General features: G+C 62.6%; 1 protein-coding gene across 1 annotated transcript in view; it reads left to right on the top strand.

The window, feature by feature from the left end:
- The first annotated feature begins 236 nt into the window (after positions 1 to 236).
- Positions 237 to 10203, top strand: part of ITGA5 (integrin subunit alpha 5) — a 59250-nt gene continuing 49283 nt past the window's right edge. Inside the window, 1 exon segment of the mRNA XM_065576062.1 lies at positions 237 to 517. Coding sequence (XP_065432134.1) covers positions 348 to 517 — 170 coding nt within the window. The 5' untranslated portion in view covers positions 237 to 347.

The following is a 10203-nucleotide window of genomic DNA, read 5'->3' as shown; positions in this document are numbered from 1 at the left end:
AGTTCCCCCTTTTGTTACTTGCACTCGCATAGAAGCCCCCTATTGTTGAACTCAAGAGCCCAAAGCCGGGCCCGCAGCTCTGACCCTTCCTGGCCCATCGCTGGGGTCCCGGGCTTGCCCCCGGCCCGTCCCATGCCAGCGGTGTCGTGTTCTCCAGAACCGCCCCATCTTTGCTCCGCGAGATCCACCCCGCAGGCAGGGGGTGGGCGCAGCCGCGGCTGGTGACTCCTCCCTTTGGGGGGGTGGAAACACCCTGCGGGCGCTTCCAGGAGGGGTCTCGGAGCCCTGCTCCCGCAAGGTCCTGCCTGCGCGTCGGGAGCGGGGCAGCCAGCGCGCCGGGCTCCGCCATGCCGCCCCCCGGGACCCTGCTGCCGCCGCCGCCGCTGCTGCTGCTACTGCTGGCCCTGCCGCCCGCCCGCGCCTTCAACCTGGACGTGGCCGAGCCGGCGCTGTTCCGCGGTGCCCCGGGCAGCCTCTTCGGCTTCGCCGTGGATTTCTACCTCCCGGAGCCCCAGAGGTGAGCTAGCGGCGGGGCCGGGGCGGGGGCCGCGCTCCCCCCCCGGGCTTCGGAGTCTTGGCACCTTGTTGAAGAACAAATTGTATCAAAGGGTCGTTGGGGGCGGGGGGGGGGGCGTTCGCGGCCCCCTGTTAGCGCTGGGGCGGAGGAAGTGGGGGGGTTCGCGGTCCCCTGTGGGCGGGGGATAGGGGGGGGATCGCGGCCCCCTGTTAGCGCCGGGGCGGCTGGGAGTGGAGGGTTCGCGGCCCCTTGTGGGCGGGGGATATGGGGGGGATCGCGGCCCCCTGTTAGCACCGGGGCGGGGTGTGTGGGGGGTTCACGGCCCCCCGTGGGCGGGGATATGGAGCGGGTCACGGCTCCCTGTTGCCCCCGTGTGTGCCGGGGGGGGGGGCGTTTGCTTCTAGCCCAGCTCTGACTTTCCGGGCTCTGCTCCTAGTCCCCCTGGCGGGACCCCGCCTCTTTCCGCCGGTCTCGGCACGCGGCTCCGGCGCTGTTTGCACCGTTACCCGTCCTGTCCGGTCCTGGCTCGCTCCTTGGAGCCCCGGCCGCGGCGCTCAGGTTCCCCCGAGCCCCCCGCCTGCATTCCTCGCGCTCCCGGGCCCGATCCTGTTCGCGGGATCCCCCCACGGGGAGGGCGCGCGTGGGGACCCGGGGCCGGGTGGGCGACGATGCAGCCCGAGCCCCGCGCTCCGGTGGGATCCCCCCGCCCCTCGGCCCCGCACAGAACAGGCTGGGAACGGAGCGTTTCCTGTAATCGGAGCTGGGGATCGGCTCCTTCCCTTGTAACTCGGAGCAGGCGGAATTCCAGCGCTGGCGGCGCTTTCTCCTGGCGGCGCAGGGACCGGTGTGTGTGGGGCTCCCTGGGAGAGGGCAGCTGGGCGGAACACCGCTGGGCTGGGGATGTTATTCGTGCTCCCCCGTGGCAGCCCCGAGGGGGGCATAGGAACTGCGAACACTGGGGGGGGCTGGAGTCCCTGGCGAGCTGCTAACACGGAGCGATGGGGGGGCTGGAGGTGGCGTCTCCCGGACCAGGGCTGAACCGCCCCTGCATTTCCCCATCCCCCTCCTGAGCTGGCCCGTGGTCCACGCCCATCAGGGTGGGGGCGAATCTGCCTCCCCCGAGGTCCTGCTGGGTTGCGTGCGGAGGAAGCAACCAAGGGCTGAATGTGCCAGGGATCGGGGCCCTCGGGCCAGTGAACGTGGCAGGGTTGAGGGCAGGACCCCTCCAGAGCTCAGCCGGCTCTGGTTCATGGTGCTGTGTCATCAGGGGCGGGGGGAAGTGGGTGACACTGGGTGTCTTGATACCTAGCCCTGTGGGGTGAGCCACAGCCGTGTTCCCAGGCTAAGGGTGTTAGGGTTTGTCTACACTGGCACTTTACGGCGCTTCAACTTTCTCGCTCAGGGGTGTGAAAAAACACCTCCCTGCAAGTTTCAGTGCTGGAACGTGCCCGTGTAGACAGTGCATCAGCGCTGGGAGCTACGCCCCTCGTAGAGGTGTTTTTTTAGAGCGCTGGGAGACTACGCAAGTCACGTTAAAGCGCTGGTGCAGCAGCACTTTAACGTTGCCAGTGTAGACAAGCCCTTAGTCTGTTCTTCTCAATGCCAGTCAGCTCTGACTAGAACCCAGGAGTCCTGGCTCCCAACCCCGCCACTCAAACCACTAGACCTGTCCTCCTCCAGAGACAAGAATAGAACCCAGGAGTCCTGCCTCACAGCTCTGCTGCTTGAACCCCTAGACTCTACTCCCCTCCTAGAGCTGGGGAGAGAACCCAGGAGTCCTGGCTCTCAACCCCCCTGCTCTAACCTCGAGACCTGGGGAGAGAACCCAGGAGTCCTGGCTCCCAAGCCCCCTGCTCTAATCTCCAGACCTGGGGAGAGAACCCGGGAGTTTCACGCCCCTGCTCTAATCTCCAGACCACACTCCCCTCCCAGAACTGGGGATAGAACCCAGGAGTCCTGATTCCAAACCCCACTAGGTCCCCCAGGGACACAGAATTCCCAGATGCTGCTCCTGGGAATCCCACTTATCAAACTTCTTCGGATGCATCCGAAGAAGTGGGCTGTAGTCCACGAAAGCTTATGCTCTAATAAATTTGTTAGTCTCTAAGGTGCCACAAGTCCTCCTGTTCTTCTTTTTGCGGATACAGACTAACACGGCTGCTACTCTGAAACTTTCCACTTATCAAAGCCCCTCTCTTCCCTGCCCTGGCGGTGCTGAGTGGGTGTGGAGCCTGGTGGCTCTGATCCAGTGGGGAGGGTGGAGTTGGGGAGAGCTGTGTCTCGTGGCCTGTGGCAGGCAGCCAGCCCAGGGAGCTTTCCCCTGGAGATGCCCCTCATGAGTGTGCTCTGTTCCATTCATGGTCCCTACTTGCTCTGACTCCAGGAGCTCCCAGCACTAGTCAGACTGAGCTTGTTAAAGCCCCAGCATGGATCAGCCAAGGGGCAGCTGAGAGGGTAAAGCCCAAAGAGCAGCTGTTGCCATTTGATCCTATTGGCCTAACCACCCTGTTCTCCCCCCTAGCCCCCCCCCCCCCCCATCTATTGGCCAGGAAAGTGCTTCCAGCCCCTGGTATCACTGGGCTGATTGGCCTGAGGGTCTGCCATGTCCAGCCCTGCCCTGGTGGCTCATCCCCTGCAGCAGGGGCTGGAGGTGTAAGAGCCACTTCCCCTCTAGCGGGGTGTTAACCTTTTCAGCTGCCAAGCAAACTGCTTAGAACCCACAGTGCGATTACTGGGATGTGGCATGTTGGGACACCAGGCGCAGACCTCGGGGCGCTGTCAGGGCGAGTAGCAGTCTAGCCCCCATTATCTTCAGCCGAAATCCCTGCCCAGTGGCTGGCAGGTGTCCTGGCTATTGTGCTCTACCCCAGAGGTGGCTGCATTAGAATGGTGCTGGGTGGGTTCCTTTTGGGCCATGTCCAAGCATTCTGCAATGAGAGAGCAGCCCCCAGTGTGACCTGAATCTGCAGGCTGCTGTGCACCTAACTCCCTGTCTGCTCATGGGATCAGAGAGAGAGGGCCCAACCCAACACCCTAGCTCTGAAACAGCCAACACTCAGGGGCTAAAATCACACCCATCTCTGATCATTCCCAGATACGTGTGCTTGGCTCCTTAGGAGCACATGGTCTGGTAGCTAAAAGTACAGTGGACTGGAAGTCAGGACTTCTGGGTTTGTTTCTGGGTCTGGGTGGCGTTGGGTCTAGCGGGTAGGTTAGAGCAGGGGGGCCGGGAGTGGGGTCTAGTGGGTTAGAGCAGGGGGTGGGACTCAGGACTCCTGGGTTTGTTTCTGGCTCGGGGGGGGGGGGGTATCTAGTGGGTTAGAGCAGGGGGTTCTGGCTCTGGGGAGCTGGGGAGTGGGATCTAGTGGGTAGGTTAGAGCAGGGGGCCTGGGAGTCAGGATGCCAGGGTTCTGTCCCCAGCTCAGCTCCTAATTCACTGTGTAAATCATTCTTCTGGGCATCTGTTTTCCTCCTCCGTGCCGTGGGGCTATTGGTACTGACCGAGGTGGGGGGTGGCTGATTGTGAGGCTCAATTCCCCCTCCAGGTGATGCGCTTTGGGTGGCAAGCGTGTTGTCATCCTGAGGTCTAGTTTGTGGATTCCAGGGTTCTGTGATTTTTTTTTTTTGGGTGGGTCCCATGTCCGGTGCCGCCAATTCTCCACCCCCTTCACGCGCAGTGCCACTGTTTCCCAACCCCCTTGCAGCCAAATCGGTGCATCCTGCAATGAAACCTCACAAATGTCACTGATTTCCTTTTCTCGCTCAACACGTCATCTCTTTCCTGGCCCGGATGTCCTGGTCCCTCACACAGCGCTGATCTGGGCACCGCCTGATACAGGGGAGGCAAAACTTCCACCTGGCTCACTATTTTCCCCTCCTCCTATTGAAGAGGCTGGCAGAGGCTGCCCGTGGCACTGGGTCTGGGGGAGGGTGTGGGGCTGGAAGCGACTGGCACTGGGATGCTCTGTCCCGGGCACTGGTTTCCAGAGAGGGGGATGTCTCTGGTAGCATTTCTGCTTCACAGCCCTGGGTAATTATCCCACTTAATAGAAGAGGAAAGTGAATATCAGAGCTGGGAAGGGACTCGCTCAGAGTTACACAGCAAGGCAGTGCCAGAGCTGGGAACAGAACCCATGAGTCCTGATTCCCAGTCCCGCCCTGCTCTAACTGTAGAGCTCGCTGCAGAAAGCAGCAGCCAGCTCTGGGAGTCCCCAGCAGCTTTGCCGGGGGAGGGTCTCTGCATGGGGATCCCAGGAAGAGGCCTTGTCGGGCTTGGCTGCAGCAGACATTAGTGCTCCTGATAGCAAGGAACAGATTTCACAAGGTTGGTCTGCTGGATTGAGTGTGGGGCTGGGAGGCAGAACTCCTGGGTTCTGTCCCCTGCTCTGCCAATGACCTCCTGTGTGACCCCACTCTGTGCCTCAGTTTCCTCATCTATTTCAGGGGGATAATGGTACTGCCCAGTGCAGTGACTCTGTGGCCTCCCAGCCTTGCTGTCCTTCCTGTGTTCCCTGGGGGAGAGGGTGGCAGCAAGCTACACACCCTGCCCCCTTGGAATGGGGGGCATCAGCTGGCTATGCCGGGGGGCTAGCCCAGAGCTCCCTGATACAGAAAGGGGCGGCCCACTTAGCACAGGGTTAAATACACAACTGGAGCCATTAGCTTATTGCCCAAGAGCTCTGCCTGGCCATGGGCCAGTCCATGCCAGTCAGATTTCATAACCCATGTGACCATCCAGCCTGACCTGCACAGCACGAGCCGCAGACTGCGCTGGGCTCACTCCTGCGTGAGCTGGTCCAAACGATTTAAAATGGCCAGTGATGGAAAATCCACCACACCCTCATTAAACTGCTCCGATGGCTAATGCCCCATTCACATCTTATTGCCGGTCTGAGCTGATCTGGCTTCAGTGCGTTAGACTTTCTCTGCTAGACTGCAGAGGCCGGGCCGTCAGCCCTGAAATGTCTCTTTGCTAAACTCACTACACTGAGCTCCCAGAGCCTCTCGCTCTCGGGCCCCAGAGGCACACCAGAGAGGGGCTCTTGTCCAGGATCCCGGGGGGAGGGGGAGGCAGGGTCTGGGAACCCACCAGGCAGGCAAGGCGGGTGCAGGACCCAGCTGCAGGCGGGGGGGGGGGGGGCTCTCCTTGATCTTCCAACCAGAGCAGCCCAGCCCAGAGCTCAGCCCATCTCTGCTCTGGTGTTCACACCCCTTCCCGTGCAGGGAAGAGGGGGGCACTTCCTGACTGAACATAGCACCCCAGCAGAGCCTATTCTGATACTGACTCTGGGCACTGAATCACTCCCAGCCCCCCAGCTCCTGGCTGGAGAGCCCCTGTCTCTCTCCATGGACCATAGAGCCCCCATAGCCTCTCTGCTCTCTCCCAGCAGCTCCATATACTCTGGCATCATCCCCAGCATGCCTTGCTGCCCTGCATGGTGCCCAGCTGATGGCAGTCTGCTCCTCCCCAGCACAGTGTGCCTCTGGACAGAGTGGGTTTACCTGCTGGCCCCTGCAGATGGGGAGAGCAGGTCGGCCTGCCAGCCCCCGTGGAAGAAGGGTTGGGGTTACGATCAGCTGCTAACCCACAAGGTCCCGGCTGGGGACTGGGTCAGCTGATTCAGGGCAGAGGCTGGGCGGCATCCGGGCTGGGATTCTCCTGGGAAAGCAGCATTTGCTCACACATTGCTCCTGCTCCGTGGTTTGGGCCGGCTGGGAGCCAGGGCTCTGGGAACAGCCTGACTCACTGCGCGGCTTCTGCTGCCAGCCAGAGTGCGCAGAGACGGGAAAAGGGAGAGACAGACAGGAAAGGGATTGCACCGGGGAGCCGTGCCATGGGCAGCCCTGGCTGCTCGGCAATTCCTGTGAGCAGCAGGGAGAGAACCAGGAGATCCCCCTGTTCCGAAAGCCCCAGTCCTGACTAAGGGAGAATCCCACCCTAGGACGGAGTCAGGGTGAGCAGTGCCGCGCCAGGCAGCGAGGGGCAGTGGCACACACGGGCACACCCGAGCGCTACAAGCCAGACTTTTCCTAAACCCAGGCAAGGCCCTGATGGCTGCATCCTGGTCAGCTCTTTCCACCCCCGCATGCTGCTGCGCCGTGGGAATCAGCAGGCCCATCCCTAGACGTCACAGCCTGCTCCGCACAGCAAAGCCCAGCGGCCATGGGTCAGGAGCCCACCCCACTGGGCACAGCCAAGGACTGGGGGCGGGGCGGAGGGGGGGGGGCGGACAGCCACAACCCTGAGGCTGAATGAGCCAACACCAGCTCCTGATGCTGCCTCAGTCCCTGGGAAGCTCAGCTCCCTGGAAGGTCGCGGGTGCGGGGTGTCAGGGGGACGTCACACAGGAGCTCTCTGGGGTCTCAACCCTCCCTGTGTTACAGGGGGCGGGTGTGTGTGTAGGGTCTGCTCTGGGGTCCCACTACCCAACATGCTGCTCCCATGGCCCAGCTAGCCTAAGCTGCCCCACATGGGATCCAGACCCTCTGCCCGGGGCTTGGCTGGTCATTTGCCCTCTGGGGCTTTCCACTCTCTACTGAGCTGCTGGCACCCCTGAGCACTGTTGCCAACCCATGAAGCATTCTCTGGCCCCTTTCTCCCAGCTTTGTGTAGATACTTCCCCTGTGCTGCTGGGGACGGGATCTGTGCCTGGGTGTGAATGGGTTAATAGGCGGTAGGACTTGGAGCAGTGAAAGAGGCAGAGAGGCTAGCTGTGTGTGATGCTCTGAGGGTGTCCGGTGTGTCTTGTGTTCACAGTGATCTTCCAGCTCTCATGAATCCTCCAGCCCATCAGGGAAGGGGAGGGGGAGGGTTATCAGCCCTACTTCGGAGGGGAAACTGAGGCAGAGAGTGGCGGGGACTTGCCCGTGCTGTGAGTGATTCAGTGTCAAGAGTCAGGATCAGAACCCAGGAGTCCTAACACCCACCCCCACCATCCTGCGCTAACCCACCAGACCTCACTTCCCTCTCTCTCCTCTCCACTAATGGGAGATCAGGCCCAAAGCAGAGCCACGGTTCTGGTCCTGGATCACCTTTAAGCTGGGATCGCGTCTCCATGACAGGCACCTCCCAGGGTGCTGGGTCTGGTTGGGCTGGGGATCCCCGTGTGTCAGCATGGGCAGAGACGGGTTCTGGTGGGTCCCATTCCAGGCGGCTGAAACCTGGATCCTGGGCTTGGTTTGGGCTGTGGGGCAGTCCTGGGCCCCTCTAGAGCCCCACGGCGAGGACATGTTAGCAGAGGGCATGAGCTGGCGGGCAGAGACAATCGGGCCTGGGTAAGAGGCCAGATGGGGGGTGTAACATCCCCATCCCGCAAGCTGCAGCACCGGAGCCCAGCCTGGTGCCCATGGGCCGGCTGTAGGGTCCAGGCCCTGGAACTCTGCCCCCCAAACCCAAAGGTGCTGCACAATCTGGGCCTGAGCCCCCCATCTGTGGGTGCTGGGGGGCAGCTCTGTCTCTCGCCCCCATGGTGCCTGTGCCCCCCAGTCCAGGGATCCTGCCTCTTGCCCCTTCCCACATCCCCTGTCTCTTGGGGCAGATTCCCCCCAGCCCCTTGGCCTGCCCTTCTCCCACCAGCTCCTGGAGCGAGGGTGTGGGGGCCAGCAGGAGTTTGGGCTGCCTTTGTTCTCCAGGCTAGCTCATTCCCAGGGGGCGGGGGAGGGGGCTCCAGGGAAAGAAACAGGTGCCCCCTCCCCCTTCAGAGACATGCGGAGGGCTCAGTCTGGGCCTTTGATGGCCTACCCACCCACCCCCGGCCCCTTGCTGTGCCCAGCCTCTGCTCTGCTGGAGCTCCTGCCTTGGCCAGGCCTCCAGGGTCTTCCCCTCCTTCGCCAGCCAGGCAGGCTCAGCCCAGCTCCCCTGGCCAGGGGAGAGTGAGGGGACAGGCTCCCCAAACCCCTGCCTGTCCCGGGCCGGGTTCCAGGGCCGCTGTGCTGCCTGCAGCTACCCTGGGATAGCTGGGCTGAGCCCCCACAGGCTGCGGGCAGGAGGGGCTGCATCCCCCAACACAGTTCCACAAAGGTCCTGGCACCCTTGGGTCACCCTCTATAACTTCCCCAAAGCCACCGCTGGGGGCCCCTGGCTGCTCTTTGAGGGGGTTTTGCTCTGAGGGGAGCGGGTCTCCCTCCAGGTCCAATTCCCCCGGGACCTGCAGAGCTGGGTGGGGCTTGTGCCTGGCCTGGACTTGTGGCATCCTGGACTAGTTTGGCTGCATCAGATACCAGCTGAATTGCCGTTGCCTTTAGGGCCCTCCCCATCTCAGCCTGCCCCATCTGTGGGATCTGCTGGCTCTCCGAGCCCTCGGCCCTGCGGGCCTGGATCCCAGCCCCTTTGCGCCAGCCCCGGCCCGTCCACACTACCCTGTAAATGTGATCCCCACTGTGAGGATCCCTGCTGGGCCAGGAAGGGCCCATGGGCAGCAGAGACCCCTCCCCTTCCCTTCTCAGCTTTGTTCATTTTGTCACCTGTTGTCTCCCCAACCCCCATCTGTCTCAACCCTGCTGTACCCTGTCTGCCCTGTGTATTGCAAACCCTGTCTGTGCAGCCCCTGGCACGCAGGACCCTGCTCCTGACTGGAGCCTTTGGCACCGTAACCCCAGTGCTGATAGCAATGCCAGGCAGCACGGGCGCAGACTCGGGCATGTCCCTTTAGCTCCTTGGGTGACAAACATTCTCAACGTGCAACACCTCAATTCGCTGCTTCCTGGTTACTGCGCAAGGCCCCGATCTGGAGGCTGGGGGGCAGGACTGAAGGGCATTGGCAGGGCTGTGTGTTCGTGGCCAGCGCAGGGACTCTGTCATAGGGCAGGATCCACATTGGCAGAGTGACCAGCTCTTGCGTTACCTGTCTTGGCTCTGTGCAGGAGGGACCCATGTAAAGCACAGGAGGGCGTGGCAGGGCCTGTGGTCTGAGTGCTGTCAGGAGCTCTGCTGGGCCCTGCCCTGTCTCGGAGGGACTAGCTGAGGGGGCAGCATGTGGCAGGGACACAGGGGAGAGCGGCTGGGGTGGGCTGGGCCTGGTTAGCTGCTGCGGACGGGAGCTGTTCGAGCTGTTCTCCGGGGCCGAGAGTCCTGTTTGCAGCATGCCCAGGAAGGCTCAGTCCGCTGTGGCCTGGTCTCCCTGCCAGCCCCTGACCCCTAGTGGGAGCAGTGGAGGAGCTGCCTGCCCAGGGTGATGCCAGAGCATAGGCACCAACTTCTCCTGGTGCTCAACCCCGCCCCTGCCCCGACTCCACCCCTGCCCCACCCCATTCCAACCCCTTCCCCAAAGTCTCCGCCCCAACTCTGCCTCCTCCCTGCCCCTATTGGACTCCTTCCCCAAATCCCTGCCCCGGCCCCGCCTCCTCCCCTGAGCATGCTGCATTCCCACTCCTCCCCGCTCCCTCCCACAGCGATACAGCTGTTTTGCAGCGGCAAGCGCTGGGAGGAGAAGCAGGGACGCGGCGTGCCCAGGGGAGGAGGCGGAGGTGAGGTGAGCTGGGGCAGGGAGCTTGGCTGCCGGTGGGTGTAGAGCACCCATCAATTTTTCCTCGTGGGTGCTGCAGCCCTGTAGCACCCCCCGAGTCGGCGCCTATGTGCCAGAGCACTCCCCATCTACACCGGGTGTGAACAGGCCAAGCTCTGGGGCTCCTTGAGGCCTCCAGCTTATCCCTCCCTATGTGCCTCGGGGGGACGGCAGGGCTGAGTT

This window comes from Chrysemys picta, chromosome 22, assembly GCF_011386835.1.
Source record: "Chrysemys picta bellii isolate R12L10 chromosome 22, ASM1138683v2, whole genome shotgun sequence".
In the NCBI taxonomy this organism is placed as follows: Eukaryota; Metazoa; Chordata; order Testudines; family Emydidae; genus Chrysemys; species Chrysemys picta.
Note: the sequence above shows the minus strand (reverse complement) of the source record. Positions and strands in the feature narration are given on the sequence as shown.